At 40.5% G+C, this 18,117-nt stretch overlaps 1 protein-coding gene across 5 annotated transcripts in view; it reads left to right on the top strand.

Moving 5' to 3' along the window:
* Positions 1 to 18,117, top strand: part of OXR1 (oxidation resistance 1) — a 484,414-nt gene that overhangs the window by 246,032 nt on the left and 220,265 nt on the right. For all 5 annotated transcript variants that reach the window (XM_043879384.1, XM_043879388.1, XM_043879387.1 and 2 more), the window contains one exon: positions 8,166 to 8,362. In XM_043879384.1, the coding sequence (XP_043735319.1) occupies positions 8,166 to 8,362 (197 nt within the window). The remainder of the gene's footprint in view (positions 1 to 8,165; positions 8,363 to 18,117) is intronic.

The raw sequence follows: 18,117 nt of genomic DNA, 5'->3' as shown, positions 1-18,117 counted from the left end.
GGAATCCCTTTGTGTGTTATTTGTTGTTTCTCCCTTGCTGCTTTTAATATTTGTTCTTTGTGTTTGATCTTTGTTAATTTGATTAATATGTGTCTTGGGGTGTTTCGCCTTGGGTTTATCCTGTTTGGGACTCTCTGGGTTTCTTGGATTTGGGTGGCTATTTCCTTCCCCATTTTAGGGAAGTTTTCAGCTATTATCTCCTCGAGTATTTTCTCATGGCCTTTCTTTTTGTCTTCTTCTTCTGGAACTCCTATGATTCAAATGTTGGGGCGTTTCACAGTGTCCCAGAGGTCCCTGAGGTTGTCCTCATTTCTTTTGATCCTTTTTTCTTTTTTCCTCTCTGCTTCATTTATTTCCACCATTTTATCTTCTACCTCACTTATCCTATCTTCTGCCTCCGTTATTCTACTCTTGGTTCCCTCCAAAGTGTTTTTGATCTCATTCATTGCATTATTCATTTTTAATTGACTCTTTTTTATTTCTTCTAGGTCTTTATTAAACAGTTCTTGAATCTTTTCAATCTTTGTCTCCAGGCTATTTATCTGTAACTCCATTTTGTTTTCAAGATTTTGGATCATTTTTATTATCATTATTCTAAATTCTTTTTCAGGTAGATTCCCTATCTCCTCCTCTTTTGTTTGACTTGGTGGGCATTTTTCATGTTCCTTTACCTGTTGGGTATTTCTTTGCCTTTTCATCTTGTTTAGATTGCTGTATCTGGAGTGGGCTTTCTGTATTCTGGAGGTCTGTGGTTCCTTTTTATTGTGGAGGATTAACCCAGTGGGTGGGGTTAGACAATTGGCTTGTCAAGATTTCCTGGTTAGGGGAGCTTGCGTCAGTGCTCTGGTGCGTGGAACTTGATTTCTTCTCTCTGGAGAGCAATGGAGTGCCCAGTAATGAGTTTTGAGATGGGTCTGTGTGTTAGGTGTGTCCTTGGGCAGCCTGTATGTTGATGTTCAGGGCTATGTTCCTGCGTTGCTGGAGAATTTGCGTGGTATGTCTTGCTCTAAAACTTATTGGCTCTTGGGTGGTGGTTGGTTTCAGTGTAGGTATGGAGGCTTTTGGACGGTCACTTATTACTTAAAGTTCCATGTAGTCAGGAGTTTTCTGGTGTTCTCAGGTTTTGGGCTTAAGTCTCCTGCCTCTGGATTTCAGTTTTATTCTTCCTGTAGTCTCAGGACTTCTCCAACTATACAGCCCTGATAAGAAAACTTCTAGGTTAATGGCTAAAATATTCTCCCCCGTTAGGGACACCCAGACAGGTTCACAGAGTTACATGAAGAAGAGGAGAGGGAGGAGGGAGATAGAGATGAACAGGAGGAGAAAAAGGGGGACTCAAGAGGAGAGAGACAGATCTACGCAGCTGTCTGTTCCCAGAGTGTTCTCTGTAGCCCAGTCACCTACAAGGATTCACAGAATTGGATTGGGAAGAGAAGGGGAAAGGAGGAAATAGAGGTGTTCTGAGGTAGAAAACAGAGAGTCAAGATTGGGAGAGAATAATCTTCGGTTTAAAAATAGGGCTTCTCTTCTTCTTTTTTTTTTTTTTTTGTAAGGTTATAGTGTATTGAAAATGAAAATTAAGGAGTAGTAGAGGAGTACTAGAGGACTTTAAAAGAAATAAGAGAAAAAGAAAAATAGAAAATAGAAGAGAAAAAGGAAAGAAAAAAAAAGAAAAAAAAAAGAAAGAAAAAGAAAAAAAAAAAAAGAAAAAAAAATTCCCCCCCCCCCCCAATTAAAAAATCGTAAAAGTCTGTGGAAATGAAAGTTAAGGAGTAATGGGGGAGTAATAGGGGATTTTAAAGGAAAATAAAAGAGAAGAAAGAAAAAAGAAAAAAAAGAAAAAAAGAAAAAAAATTTAAAAAAAATTAAAAAAAAAAAAAAGAGAAAAAAGTAAAATTATATCTAGGAGTTTCTCTGGAGCTGTTGCGGTCAGTGTGGGTTCGGCTCAGTTTCAGATAGCTCCTCGTTCCAGCTTACGCTTCTCGATATCTACAGGCCCCTCCGGTGTAGTCAGCGTTTCCTAGAGGGATTTTAATCTGTTGCACCAGTCCCTTCTGAAGCGGTTCCCTTTGTTTATTTGGCTTCTGTTTGCCGGTCTCTTCAGAGCCTCATTTCCGCCCTGACACAGGCAGGCGGAGGTGGACTCTCACCCAGGTAGCTAGCTCCGTCGCTCTGCGGGGCAGGGAGGGGCTTGCGCTGCAGGGAGTGGCTGGCGCCGTGGGGACAGGCCTGCGCCGCGGGGGCGGGCTGGCGCTGCCGGGAGGGGCTGACGCTGCTTTCTCCGTCTGCGCTGCTCAGGCTCCCGGCTGCTCTATATGGAGCGCGCCCCGCGCTGCGCGAGGCTCCAGCCCTCGGGTGTTCCACAAAAGCGCTGAAGGAAAAGCTGCGCCTGCTCTCTGTGCCTTCCCCGTCAGAGCGGTCCAGGCAGCCAGGGGCTTGGTGGGCGCACTCTACCCAGGTGTGGCGCGCCCACTCCCTTCCGCGGACCCAGTCTCAGTTTCCGCTGGCGCCAGTCGGGCGCGCGCCTTCCGCCCTCCGCGTCCCCAGCCCCAGTCCCCGCCCGCGCCGGTCGGGTGCCTGCGCCCTGTGTCTCGCCGCGACCTTCCCCTCCCCCCTGCCTCCTGCCTCCGGCGGGGCTGGGCCGGTCCGCAGCCTGCGAGCTCCTCTCTGGACCCTCTCGGTCTCTTTGTTCTGCGAGCGGCCGGCCGTGTGTTTGGGCCGGTTAATTTACTCTCTCTCTTTTGGTCTCCCACAGTTCAAGTTGGCAACTCACAGAAGCTCCCTCCGATTGTCCTCAGGGCACTCGGCCCGGACCCTACCCCAAGCAATGCCGCCTAAGAGCTCCCGGGACGGATCTCTGTCCTTAGCTCTTTTGTCTCACTTTTTATCTTTTATATTTTGTCCTACCTCCTTTCGAAGACAATGGGCTGCTTCTCTGGGCGCCCGATGACCTCAGCTAGCGATCCGAAGTTGTTTTGCGAAGTTTGCTCTGCGTTCAGTTATTCTTTTGATGAATTTGTAGGAGAGAAAGTGGTCTCCGCGTCCTACTCCTCCGCCATCTTGGCTCCTCCCTCTCGAATGCCTCTTTTTATTCAGTTCCTTTTCCCCTTCTATGATGTCGACAGTTATTTTTCCTTTAGTGATGCAAAGCACATTAAACAAAGATCCTCTTGGTATCTATTGAGAGATCTTTTTGTCTCTAGTTGTAGTGTTTCATTTATTACTCCCATACACCTACATAGGCCATTATGCTATATTTACATTTGTTTAACACATTTAATTAAGAACATTGTTAAAAATTTACAAAGACTTCCCCTTTCATGAAATATGGAAATCGAAGGTAGCATTTAGCAGGTTTCCTTGTCAACCACAGTAGTCATTTTTAGATTCCTTAAAGGAGTAATTCAGTTACCCACACAGTTCTCCTTTCTAAGATCATGCAAATAGAAGTCTTTCCTTAAGCAAGCCCACAAACCTACTAGCAGCATTCCAGACGCCGTCGACAACAGTGAAAACATGACACCTTTAAGTTTTGATTGGGGTGAGTGTCTGGTGGGAAAGAGCAGAAAGAAGAGGGAAAATACAGAAAATATAGACTGCTTGCCTCTGTCCTTGTCCTTTGCTTATTCCAGAAGCTATAAAAGGATTTGTAGAGTACTTAGGTATTTGAAGTGATAGAGAATTTCATTAATTAAGTATCAAGCCCTTTATCAAACATTTAAGATTCATTGCTGATGTTCTCTAGTGTGAGACATAAATTTAGCAACTCTGATCAGTTCTAAAACATGCCAGCATAAAATGTAAGCAGTTTCTGGTGATGCAATAGTTTGCTGTGTGGATTGAAGATAAAACTTGTCACATTTACATCTTGAAAATAATATTTGCTGAGAACTAAAGAGCAGTTGGGCTCCCCAGGTGACTCTGGTCAAGAATCTGCCTGCTAATGCAGGAGATGTGAGTTTGATACCTGTGTTGGGAAGATCCCCTGGAGAAGGAAATGACAACCCATTCCAGTATTTTTGCCTTGAAAATTCCATGGACAGAGGAGTCTGGCAGGCTACAGTCCCTGGGGTTGCAAAGAGTTGGACAGGACTGAGCGACAAAGCATTCACACATGCAAAGAGCAGTTGGATTTCTTTCAGTAAAATGTAGCACCTTTCTTTTCAATCCCTACTCCTTCACACCCCCTCTCTCACCCCCCCCCCAAAAAAAAACTTGCTTTATGCTGAAACTCAAGTTTGATCTTGAAATAAAGTCTATAAAATTCCCTATAGAGAATTAACATTTCTATAGGTGAAAATGGTCAAATATTGGTGATTTCTTCGAGTTTCTTGGGTTTAATATGTTTTCAGTGTAGTCTACATCTTTGTATGCCTAAGTGTGCTTCTTTGGAAAACCACATTGGAACAAATCAAAGTTGTTGCCTCGATGACCTTCAGTTTATTTCTTATTAATCTTAATGAAGCTCATAGTACTACTGTAACTTTTAGCTACAGTACATAAACTCCAGACTCGGACAAGAATGGTGATGTTGAAGGATTACAGCATTAATAAGTACATAATCCTGGGCAAAGTAAAACCTGGTCTACTCAGGTATGTGGTATTCTAAGTGATTTTTGGTGTTGACTCCTTGAAGGTCATTGCATGCAGTTTGCTTAACTTGGAGATACAGCCTTCAACCTGATTTCAGCAAAGCAAACAAAGTGTTTTAAAATACAGTCATCATACGTGCCTCCTTAGATCAGACCCTCTCCTGCTCATTCTTAAATGACCCTGAAGCTCTATATAATCTGTCCTCTTTCCCCTGCCCCCCTTCTTGTTGATGGGGGGCCATCTTGTTGACCTCATCTCCTGCTTCTCTCCTCCAGTCACTTTGTTCCTCTAACACAGAAAAACAAGTTCTCCATTTGCTGAAATACTGCTCCCCAAATTGCTCACGACTTCTTCCTTCAGGTCTCTTTTCAAAAGTCTGATGGTCTGAGAGCCCTCCGTTGGCTGTCCTTTATGTAACAGTATGCTTGGACACCTTTGCTTGCTGTCCCTTTTACTCTGTTTTAATCCACAGCATTTTTCACCACCTGATTGGTTATATATTTGTTTGTTTTGTTACTTATTATTTGTCTTCCTCCATGAGAATAAGGATTCCATGATGGCAGATATTTTGCCCCTTTGTGTTTGCTGTGTGTTCCTGGTCCAAAAATATTAGCTGATGCAAAGTAGCCTTTCAAGGAATGAATGAATAGCCTCTTTCAGTTCATGGAAAGCAGGGGGATGAGGTACAGCCAACCCAGTGAGGAAAGGATTCTTCTTTAGATTCACTCTACTCTGGCTGACTTTGGGAGGCTGGAGGCAAGACTTTCATTCTGTTTCTTTTTATTGTCCCCAATCATTCTGGTTTTTTTTCTTACTGCTTTGGGGTAAGCAGCTATTCAGTAACTATATATAATCTTGATTTTAAATGAATAAGTTAAAAATTCAGCCAATTTCCAATGGAGACTCTATTGGAGTATAGTGTATACTCAGAAAAGATGCAGAAACTGTAGATGATTAGATTTTCACAAAGTAAACACATCCTGGTACCCAGAACCCAGATCAGGAAACAGAACAGTACCAGAGTCCCAGAAAGCCATTCATGTCTCTGTCAATGTAATGTGTGTGCTCAATAGCTCAGTCATGTCCAACTCTTTGCAACCCCATGGCCAGGCTCTCCCGTCCCTGGGATTTTCCAGGCAAGAATACTGGAGTGGGTTGCTGTTTCTTTCTCCAGGGGATCTTCCCAATCCAGAGATCAAACCTGTGTCTCTTGTACCTCCTGCATTAGCAGGTGGATCCTTTAACAGTATACCACTTGGAAAGCCCATCAATGTAATAACTCCCCACTATCCACACTTTTAATAGCATAGAGAGTTTGATAGTTCTATCTGAACTTTATATAAATTGAATTCTATAGCATGAGCCTTTGTCTCCTTTTGCTCAACATTATTTTTATGAGACCCATCCATGTCATTACAAGCAACTGTAGTTCTTTCATTTCCAGAGCTGTATGAAATTCCATTTTATGATTATTATCACAACCTATTTACCCATTTCTACTGTTGGTAAGACATTTGGGCTGTTTTTTGATATTTATGTATTCATAAATGGTGCTTCTATGAATATTCCTGATTGGGCCTTTTGGTGAATATGTCTGTATTTGTGTAGGATAAATACTAAGAATATAATGAGTGACTCAAAAGATGCATGCCTTCAGCTAAGATCATGGCAGGAATTTGCCCAGAGTGGTCTCCACCATCAATGTCCCAGAATTCCAATTGCGCTTCATCACTACACTTCATGTCACGTCTTTGACATTTTAGCCATTCTGGTGGTTCTGTTTTGAGTGTGACGTGGTCTTAATTTATATTTCTCATGATTAGTGCTCTCGAGCACTTGTTAGTATATTTGTTGGCAATTTTCATAAAGCAAATCAATTTTCATGAATATTAAGTAGATCACATAGGTAGTATGTAAACCAGTCCATCCTAAAGGAAATCAGTCCTGAATTTTCGTTGGAAGGACTGATGCTGAAGCTGAAACTCCAATACTTTGCCATCTGATGCGAAGAATTTACTCATTTGAAAAGACCCTGATGCTGGGAAAGATCAAAGGCAGGAGGAGAAGGGAACAACAGAGGATGAGATGGGTAGATGGCATCACCGACTCAATGGACATGAGCTTGAGTAAACTCTGGGAGTTGGTGATGGACAGAGAAGCCTGGTGTTCTGCAGTTCATGGGGTTGCAGAGTCGGATATGACTGAGCAACTGAACTGAACTGAACTGAAATATAACAGATATCCTACAGGTGATAATAAAATGACTAAATTTGAATAAACACTGCTTTCATTAAAGAATCTTTTACTAATTGGTATATTCTATTCCTTTAACAAAGATTTTGCTCTGATAAATTCAGTTTAATAAAGGCTTGTTGAGAGCTCATTATGAATAACCTCCCATGCAGAGTGGTGTCAGGCCACCAAGGCCTGTGTCATAGAAAGTGCCCAAGAGAAGGCCACATCTAAGGCAAGTGTAGAAGCAGGAGCAGGGTCTGACCAGTGGGGCAGAAAGTGGAGCTAATACACTGGAAAAGCTTGAATAAAACCTGGAGGTGTGAAGTTTTATGAAACTTTTAGGAAATTGCAAATGTGCAGGTGTGATTACCATAACTGATAAAACTGTCAACTAGTTTTCTGTAGGGAATTAAGGCTTAAAAACTGACACTTAACATTAGCCTCCAAAAGTACCAAGCGCCGAGGGTATGCTGGGCTTAGGGTTCAGTTACATTACAAATATCAGGTTGTGTAGCTTGAAGTATTTGAGTTTCAGGCATACATATCACTTACCAATTATTTTTACACCAAGAAAAATGTTCTCGTGCTTGTGTGGCTTTTGCTTTTCCTGTTAGACCTGATGTCCACTCTCTAAAGTTTAGGATGAGAGGTAGTATACTTACTGTCATTGAGAGTATCTGGAGAAACAGTATAAACTCTATAATTTTTCCAGCTAAGATGCTGTTACCAATGAAACAGAAAAGCACTGGCAGCCTCTAGTTATACAGATAAACATTTCATTATTCTTCTGGGAGTTGCAGTTATTTGTTTCTAACTAATGTTTTACTGTGACATTAAAAAATACTCCGTTCAAAACTTCAAGCAATTGCTCAGTGCATTGTGTTTGTCTGAAGCCAGATTTTAGTTTGCTATTCGAACAGTTCAAGTCCTTTATCACCTTACATTTGAATGTATTTTAATGAAATGTTCTGATTAGAAGATCCCCTCCCCTTGGCTAGTTTCTAAAATATTTGAAGGGTTTAAAATACTGTAGGGAAGATATGTTGGAGAAGGAAGTGGCAACCCACTCCAGTGTTCTTGCCTGGAGAATCCCAGGGACGGGGGAACTTGGTGGGCTGCCATCTATGGGGTCGCACAGAGTCGGACATGACTGAAGTGACTTAGCAGCAGCAACAGCAGGGAAGATCTGTAATTTCTGAATAAAGCTTGTTCTCTTTCAAGGCCAAATGTAGCTCTGTTGTTGAAAAAAAATTATGATGGAGATAAATGTGAAAAAAAAAAAATTGTGTATCTCTCTGGAGTCAGGAGTTACCACATGTGGTATGCTCTACCTGTAGGTTGAAGAAAAAGTCCCAGTCGGTGGATATTACTGCTCCAGGGTTCAACCCTTTGGCTGGTGCAGGAAAGCAAATGCCACAAGCCAGTAAACCCCCGGCACCCAAGACACCCATCATTGAAGAAGAACAGAACAACACAGCAAATTCCCAGAAACATCCTTCCCGAAGAAGTGAGCTGAAGAGGTTCTACACCATTGGTGAGTACCATGATTTATGCAAATAAGTAAATGAGGTCTATCCAATCAGAACAGTGAATGTGAGGTGCTGTGGTAAATGTCCCCTTGTTTATATAATATATTTAACTGTTGCTCAGTATCCATGGGGATTGGTTCCAGGACCCCTAAAGGACACCACAGCTGAGGATGCTCAAGTCCCTTATATAAACCAGCATAATATTTGCATAGAACCTACGCACATCCTCTCATATATTTTAAATCATCTCAAGATTACTTATAATACCAAATAGAATATGAATGCTATGTAAGTAGTTCTGGGTGTACAATAATTGCAAGGTTTTTTTTTTTTTTTTGGAACTTTCTGAGTTTTTCTCCCCAAGTATTTTCAATCCTTGTTTGGCTGAATATGTGGATGTTGAACATGCAGATACAAAGGGGCAACTGTACTTCTAATGGTTTCTGTGGACATTTTCTCATACAACCTGAACGTAGAGTTGGAAAAATACCACAAGCCTCCGGCAAAGTTAAGTAAGAGAGTAGGCCTGAAGACTTTCTATATCCTGCCTAACAGAAGTAACTTACATATATATATATATATATATATATGATTTTCTAAGTTTTAAGCTTATATGCTGATATTTTCATTTTTGCCAGTCTTTAGCCAGTGCTGGTTTTTTTCCTGCTTTTTCGTGGGTTTTGGTTTTTGTTCTTTTCATTCTCCCTCCAGGCTCTCAAGTGGCTGACCCTGTTCTGTCAGGTTGTTGAGATGGTGGTTGATGTCAGCCTATAACTAAAAAAGCCACCAAGAAAATAGAAAATTATTACATTCTGAAGAAGGACAAATTATGTCGTTGGTCTGTTTTCACCTTGCACATTACTTTACATTGGAGAGAGTGAATCACATCCAGATCCCATTGTATGGTAAGGTAGTAGGCTATGGATAGGGTCTGTCCACATTCAGTTCAGTTCAGTTGCTCAGTCATGTCCGAATCTTTGCAACCCCATGGGCTGCAGCATGCCAGGCTTCCCTGTCCATCCCCAACTCCGGGAGCTTGCTCAAACTCATGTCCATCCAAAATTTGCTGTACACTTGGAACTATTTACATAGCATTCATATTATATTCAGTATTGTAAGTAACCTATCCACATTGTGTCCCTTTTTTCTGAAGTAGAATAATATCCTATAATTCTGAACTTTAACACCTAAATAAAGTGTTTGAGATAATACAAATAAGTTGCATTGCCCACTTTTATGTACCAGTGTCTGCTTATCATATCTTTGACCTTGATTTCTACCTCTCAATAACAATTTTCAGTTTTTTCGGTCTAATTGAGACAAAAGTTGCTAGACATATATATGGTAGAGGTCATGCATGGGGGAGATGAATTTACCCAAGAAGATGATGGATGTGGTGGTGTTGCTTATTATTTCTTGGAGAGATTTAGTCATCACCAAAAGCCCTAATGGTAGATGCTGTTGGCTTAATGGTTTTACCAAAGTTACATCAAAGGGCTCATGTTTTACATTGTATCCAGTACCCCTTTAAATAGCACTCCCAATATGGGATGTTTGTATTATTTTTCTCAGATATTTTAGTGTCTCTATCTAGAAATATAATCATATCAGATTTCTGATTCTGATTCCCACACCAGTTTTCTATGTGACTTTGTGCAGTCATTCTACTCTGTCTTTGGGTTAAATTACTTCCTTCACACTTAAAAAGATGCTTCCATGTATGTCTAGTTGTATTCAGGATTTGGTGCCTAAAACCATGCTTTCTCTTCCCATTGTGTCTTCTTCCTATATCTATCCTCAGGTTTCCTCTTTCCAGATGAAGAAATTTGTGTCTTACTTTTTTAACAGGTGTCTTTCAGGATGTCAGTGGTCACCTATAATGAGACTTGATATGAGAGAGGGTAGACAGGAACATATTTCCATTTGTAAAACTTATAATAGCAGAGTTCTAACAAGCAATCAGCTGAAAAAGCCCATGACATTTACATAACTGCCTCTCTCCATTTCCCAGTGTCTTCTCCTTCCATCTTTCAACATGTCCACCACCATCTGCTGCTTTTCTGATTTATTAACTAGCTGAGATGACAGTATTTTTCCTTCAGAAAATAAAACTTATCTTTCAACTTCAATATTTCTTAAAGATGAGAACATGAGGGCAAAAGATTGACCAGCTTGATCAAAGGAAGTAAAGAGCTAAGCATGGAAAATGAAAGTCTAAATCATAAGTTTGAATTGCATAAAGGTGAACTGTGTTATTTTAAATAGCCCTGCCACTAGTGAATGGTTAAGTTTTGAATTTGCAAGACTTTTATTCATAACCGTTGTCAGTGACATGACTGTATGTTAAAATAGAGATAAAAATAGTCAACTTTCCTTTTTTGATATCACCCTTCTACTAATTTGGACCTGGAGACATTTTCAAGATTGAAATATTAGCAACCATGTAATCACCTGTGTTGAAAGATCATTTTGCAGAACAAGTCTATTTTGTATCCCTTAGTAAATGTGTTGGTGATAAACAACAACAATTTTAATTGCCATTTATGAGTAATTCTCAATACCAGGCATAAGCTAAGTTCCTTCTATCTCAGTTGATCTTCACAACTCTTGTTAAGTACTATAGTCTCTGTTTATGGATAAGAGATAGGAATTAAAGAAAAAATTGTGAGCCAGAGATAGCCGACTCTGTGAATGAAATTAACCTTCTCATGACATTTTAGAATTAGCCTCTGTGTCACTCAGAATGATACCAACCCCCTCTACGAAGAGGTGAGCCAAAAGAGTTTCTATTGAAAATATAGTAGAGTGATATTTTTACTGCAATTCCCGGATAATTTCACTGAAGTTAACCATGCCAACTAACCCATCCACTGGCCAATATGCCCTTCTGTTTAAAGATATTTTTTGGTGTGGTACATATATACAGTGAAATATTGCTCAGTCATAAAGGAATAAAGTAGTGTCATTTCCAGAAAAATGGAGAGACCTGGAGACTGTCATGTAGAGAGAAGTAGGTCAGAAAGAGAAAAACAGTATTGTATCATGTCACTTATATGTGGAATCTAGATAAGTGGTACAGGTGAACTAATTTGCAAAAGAGAAATAGAGACATGGATGTAGAGAACAAACATGGTTACAAAGCAGGGAAGGGAGGGATAATTGAATGGGGAGATTGAGATTGACACGTATACTCTACTATGTATAAACCTAGACAGCATATGAAAAAGCAGAGACGTTACTTTGCCAACAAAGGTCTATCTAGTCAAGGCTATGGTTTTTCCAGTGGTCATGTATAGATTTGAGAATTGGACTGTAAAGAAAAGCTGAGTGCCAAAGAATTGATACTTTTTAACTGTGGTGTTGGAGAAGACTCTTGAGAGTCCCTTGGACTGCAAGGAGATTCAACCAGTCTATCCTAAAGGAAATCAGTCCTGGGTGTTCATTGGAAGGACTGATGTTAAAGCTGAAACTCCTATACTTTGGCCACCTGATGGGAAGAACTGACTCATTTGAAAAGACCCTGATGCTGGGAAAGATAAAAGGCAGGAGGAGAAGGGGATGACAAAAGATGAGATGGTTGAGTGGCATCACTGACTCGATGGACCTGAGTTTGAACAAGCTCCGGGAGTTGGTGATGGACAGGGAAGCCTGTCATGCTGCAGTCAATGGGGTCTCAAGGAGTCACACACAGACTGACTGAACTGAACTGATGTATAAAATGCGCTTCTCTGATGGCTCAGCTTCTAAAGAACTTGCCTCAGTGCAGGAGACATAAGAGATGGGAGATTGATCCCTGGGTCAGAAGATCCCATGGAGAAAGAAATGGCAACCCGTCCCAGTATTCTTGCCTGGGAAATTCCATGGACAGAGGAGCCTGGTTGGCTACAGTTCATAGGGTCGCAAAGAGTTGGACACGACTGGGTGTGCACACATGCACACACACACACATATGTGTAAAATAAATATCTAATGAGAACCTAATATATAGCACAGGAAACTCTGAAAAACTAAAAACTAGGCAACTCTAGGAACTCTAGGAAAATGAAAGAAGGGGATATATGTATAACATATAACTAATTTACTTTTCTGTACAGGAGAAACTACACAATATTGTAAAGCAACTGTACTCAGTAGAAATTTTTAAAAAACAAATAAATATAGCTTTCAGTGCCTCAACTTATGACTCACACAACTGGAGAAACCCTCTTGTGGCTAAGTTGGCTACTACATTTAAATTTAGCAACAAAGTATAGTATATACTTCAGTATATATAGTATATACTTCGTACAATGAAGTATAGTACTATACTTCAGTGATTTACGAAAAGGCAAGCAATAATTCAGGGAATTTTTAAACTAAAAAAAGAACTTCAATTAAAATAAATGATGTTTTAAAAGAGAGCTAAAGCTTTTTTGGAATTATTTAAATGTCCCTTAGTGGCTGAGTGGCTGCAGTAGCTTTTCTAGAAATTTCTTTTGATCTCTCAGCTTTTATCTCTCATGAACTTGTTTACGGACCTAGTTCCTATTGAGAGAACTCTAGGAAAGAGGAATTATTACCTCCTTGTGTAGGCAGTAGATTCAGGTCCGTAATTATTCCTAATAGCAGAAATATGTTAAGCCTATTATAGCAGCCAAAACATGGTGCAGCGTAAATTCATTACTTTTTGTAGGGGAATAATTCATCTTACAAGAAGTATAATAAAATTTTGTTGTTTTGTAATAAGTAGGGGAAAAGCTTTTCTCTTTTGATGTGAGATATATGAGTCTTTAGCTAAACTTAAATGATTGTAATCACCGTATCAGGACTGTGGCTTAAGAAAGAGCTTTTTCTGTGCAGCTCCTGTCACTAAGTATACAGTCTTGCACAGTTATTTACCATCACTTGACCTTAACTTCGAGAAACCTGTATGCAGATCAGGAAGCAACAGTTAGAACTGGACATGGACCAACAGACTGGTTCCAAATAGGAAAAGGAGTACATCAAGGCTGTATATTGTCACCCTGCTTATTTAACTTATATGCAGAGTACATCATGAGAAATGCTGGGCTGGAAGAAGCACAAGCTGGAATCAAGATTGCCAGGAGGAATATCAATAACCTCAGATATGCAGATGACACCACCCTTATGGCAGAAAGTGAAGAGGAACTAAAAAGCCTTTTGATCAAAGTGAAAGAGGAGAGTGAAAAAGTTGGCTTAAAGCTCAACATTTGGAAAACTAAGATCATGGCATCTGGTCCCATCACTTCATGGCAAATAGATGGGGGAACAGTGGAAACAGTGTCAGACTTTATTTTGGGGGGCTCCAAAATCACTGCAGATGGTGACTGCAGCCATGAAATTAAAAGACGCTTACTCCTTGGAAGGAAAGTTATAACCAACCTAGATAGCATATTAAAAAGCAGAGACATTACTTTGCCAACAAAGGTCTGTCTAGTCAAGGCTATGGTTTTTCCAGTGGTCATGTATGGATGTGAGAGTTGGACTGTGAAGAAAGCTGAGCACCGAAAAATTGATGCTTTTGAACTGTGGTGTTGGAGAAGACTCTTGAGAGTCCGTGGACTGCAAGAATATCCAGCCAGTCCATCCTAAAGGAGATCAGTCCTGGGTGTTCATTGGAAGGACTGATGCTGAAGCTGAAACTCCTATACTTTGGCCACCTCATGGGAAGAGTTGACTCACTGGAAAAGACCCTGATGCTGGGAGGGATTGGGGGCAGGAGGAGAAGGGGACAACAGAGGATGAGATGGCTGGATGGCATCACCGACTCGATGGGCATGAGTTTGAGTAAACTCCGGGAGTTGGTGATGGACAGGGAGGCCTGGCGTGCTGCAATTCATGGGGTCGCAAAGAGTCGGACACGACTGAGTGACTGAACTGAACTGAACTGACCTTAACTTTCTCATGTGTACAGTGATAGATTTAGAGCAAATTGGTCTTTCTATTTTTTTTTCCCTCTGGCACTCTTTATTTTACATATGACCATGTAAAATACTGTATACACTTTCTATTGCAATGAAATAAATCACCACAAACTTAGCTGTTTAAAACAACAGCCATTTATCAGTTCATAGTTGTACAGGCCAGAAGTCCACATAGCATGCCTAAGTTCTCTGCTCAGGGTATCTACAAGGTTTAACTCAAGGTATTAGCTGGACTGAGTTCTTGTTTGCAGATTGGTCCAGCTAGGGAAAGATAGACTTCCAACAAAAGGAATAAATGCTTCCAAGTTCATTCCTTTTGTTGGCAGAATTCAATTCCTTTCCTTTGTAGAACTGAGGTCCCCTTTTCCTTGTTGGATATTGGCTGAAGCTTCACTCTTAGCTTTTAGAGGCCACGCTTTTCGCGTGTCGTGTGACCTTTTTCATCTTCAAGCCAGTAACTGCATGTCAGATACTTCCCATAATGCACCTCTGACTTTCTCTCCTTGGGCTTGCAAGAAAGCTGTCTGCTCTTAAAGGGCTTATGTAGTTAGGTCAGAGCCACAGAGACGATCTCCCTGTTTGAAAGTCGGCAATAGCTAATCATGGGAGTGATGTCTATCACCATCACAGGCCTGGGGATCACCGGAAGGGTGAGAGGGGTAAGAAATATTGGGGACTGTCTTAGCATTCTGCCTAACACATTTTACACTACTTACCCCATGCACACTCAACCACAACACAGCTGAAAAAAATTTTCAGGAAACGTTTCCTTTCTCTTCATTTTGATTATTATTTTCTCATGTTTTAAATGCAGTCATTTAAATTTAATGTAGTCATTTAATTTAGCTCACTAAATTGGTTGCATGTTCTGTTAAGGAGCTGTGACCTACAACTGGGCTAGATATTTGAAGTTCTTCACATACTTAAAATTCTATGATTATTTTTAAACAAAAGTGCTAATTAGAACTAGAATGATACAACATTAAATTAGTGGACTAGCTCTAATGGCTAAACAGATGAAAACAGAATCGAATTCTTCCCTGCTCTAATTTTTGTTCGTGCTCAATAAAACCATTTGAGTTTGGCAGTTTATATAAGGAACCTGCATAGCCTTCAGAAACATAATCCCTACTTAAAAATGGAAGATGAGGGAATTCATTGGTGGTCCAGTGGTTAGGGGTCCAAACTTTCACTATCAAGGTCGTAGATTTGCTTTCTGGTCAGGGATCTATGATCCCATAAGCCTCATGCTGTGTCCAAAAAGAAGAAGAAGGAAAAAAAAAAACAGATGGAAGATGAAATCAAATAATAGATTCATATTTTTCGTACTCCATTTATTTGCTACCTTTATTCAGAGAACTACATGCAAGGACTTCTGAAAGAGTTGCAAAGTAGGCATAGAGGTAGTGAAGAAGACTAAGCGCATAGGATCCCAAAGTGTCCCATCGCTCCCTAAGCTGAGCTTGTACGGTCCAGGTAATATTTGTTTCTTGGTTCAGAGTCTTAAAGCCAAAATTCCAGCATCTGTGACTGTTAGTAAAAGTGCTGACTTCTTTCCATTCTGAGATTTTTCCCTTGACAGGAAGTAGGACAGCTCTTGAATAGATGCTCTGTAATCAGAGTCATTCAGTGACACGCCAAATGCTGATTAATTTCCTATCAGACCTTGCTGTGGGAGGCCTTATAGCAGATGCTGTTCAGAATAAAAAGAGTAAAGCAGAGATCTCTGCTTTCAAGGTGGTTACTGTGTGGGGGGTGGGGGGAGGGAGTGTCTGGTTAAAGCAGGCACGTCAGTGAGTGGAACATGAGACAGATGCCCCCCAGTGCCATGGTGAGGGGTGGGGTGCAGAGGGGAGACGAGAGAGGAGCAGGAGGAGCAGGGGAGGTTCACCCCAAGTGCAGTGGAATCCAGAAGATGGACAGATCACATCAGATTGTAAAAACACAGGGGCTGTTTATTGACTGCATAGATCCGGTCACTATTCAGCACCCTCCACTGTCCTTGTTTATCAGCTGCCTTGCGTCGGGCACTTACCTGTCTTCCTTATCTTCTTGTGTTGTCTGTCTCCATGCCAAGTGCCACTTCTTATGAGGAGGGAAGGATGCCATAAATTTCACTAATCCCAACACTTAGTTCTGTATAAGGCACACAGTAAGTGCTCAATAAACTCTAGGGATGGGAAAGAGGAGTGAGAGAGGGATGCTGGGGGAGGTGGTGGTGAGGATCCTTGCCCTTCTCAGTGGAGAAAGAGGGAGAAGATCTGTTAAAAGTTCAGTTGAAGGAAGAGCTTTGAAAACAGCACATTAGAGAAGGATTGGAACCCCTGCTGTGAGGAGCAGTGACTAAGATCATAAAACCTTGATATCTGTTAGAAAATAAAAAGTGTATAGAGTTAGCAAAGCCCTCATTTTTATTTTTTAAAATTGCAGCATAATTGATTTCTAATGTTGTGATAGTTTCTGTTGTACAGCAAAGCAACTCAGTTACACATACATTTTTTTTCCAGTTTCTTTTCTTTTATACTTTATTACAAGATGTAGAATATAGTTCCCTGTGCTATACAGTAGGGCCTTGTTGTTTATTTTATATATAGTAGTGTGTATCTGTCAATCCCAAATTCCCAATTTATCCCTTCCCCAACCTTTCTCTTTTGGTGAAAGTGAAAGTGAAGTCGCTCAGTGGTATCCGACTCTGCAATCCCATGGACTGTAGCCTACCAGGTTCCTCCATCCATGGGACTTTCCAGGCAGGAGTACTGGAGTGGGTTGCCATTTCCTTCTCCAGGGGATCTTCCCGACCCAGGGATCGAACCCGGCTCCTGCACTGTAGGCAGACGCTTTACCGTCTAAGCCACCAGGGAAGTCCCTTCCCCTTTGGTAGCCACAGGTTAGTCATCTATGTCTATGAGTCTGTTTCTGTTTTGTAAATAAGTTCATTTCTATCATTTTTTTTTTAGATTCCACATATAAGTGATATTATATGATATTTATCTTTCTCCTACTTCGCTTGGTAGGATAATCTCTAGGTCATCCATGTTGTTGCAAATGGCATTATTTCATTCATTTTATGGCTTTATTCCATATATATATATACACATACATACACACACACACACACACATACATATACTACATTTTCTTTATCCATTCATTGATGGTCATTTAGGTAGCTTCCATGTCTTGGATATCATAAATAACGCTACATTGAACATTGGGGTGCATGCATCTTTTCAAATTAGAGTTTTTGTCTTTTCCATATATGTGCCCAAGAATGGGATTGTTGGATCATATGATAACTCTGTGTTTAGTTTTCAAAGACCCTTCATCCTGTTGTCCATAATGGCTGCCCCAATTTACATTCCCACCAACAGTGTAGGATGGTTCCTTTTTTCCACACCCCCTCCAATATTTATTATCTGTAAAGTTTTTAATGATGGCTGCTTTGACTGTCATGAGGTGAAAACTCATTATAGTTTTAACTTGCATTTCTCTAATAATTAGCAGTGTTGAGCGTCTTTTCATATGGCTGTTGGCCATTTGTATGTCTTCTTTGTTGAAATGTCTGTGTAGGCTCTCTCTCCATTATTTCATTGGTTTGTTTGGTTTTTGTTTTTATATTGAGCTGTATGAGGTGTTTGTATATTTTGCAGATTAAACCCTTGTTGGTTGCATTGTTTGCAGAATATTTTCTGCTGTTCCTTAGGTAGTCTTTTTGTTTTATGGTTTTCTTTGCTATGCAAAAGCTTATAACTTTGATTAGGTCCCATTTGTTTATTTTTGCTTTTATTTCTTTTGCCTTGGGAGACCAACCTGAGAAAACGCTGCTATTTATGTTA

This window comes from Cervus elaphus, chromosome 21 (genome assembly GCF_910594005.1).
Source record: "Cervus elaphus chromosome 21, mCerEla1.1, whole genome shotgun sequence".
In the NCBI taxonomy this organism is placed as follows: Eukaryota; Metazoa; Chordata; class Mammalia; order Artiodactyla; family Cervidae; genus Cervus; species Cervus elaphus.
This window is presented reverse-complemented; position numbering and strand designations above follow the sequence as displayed.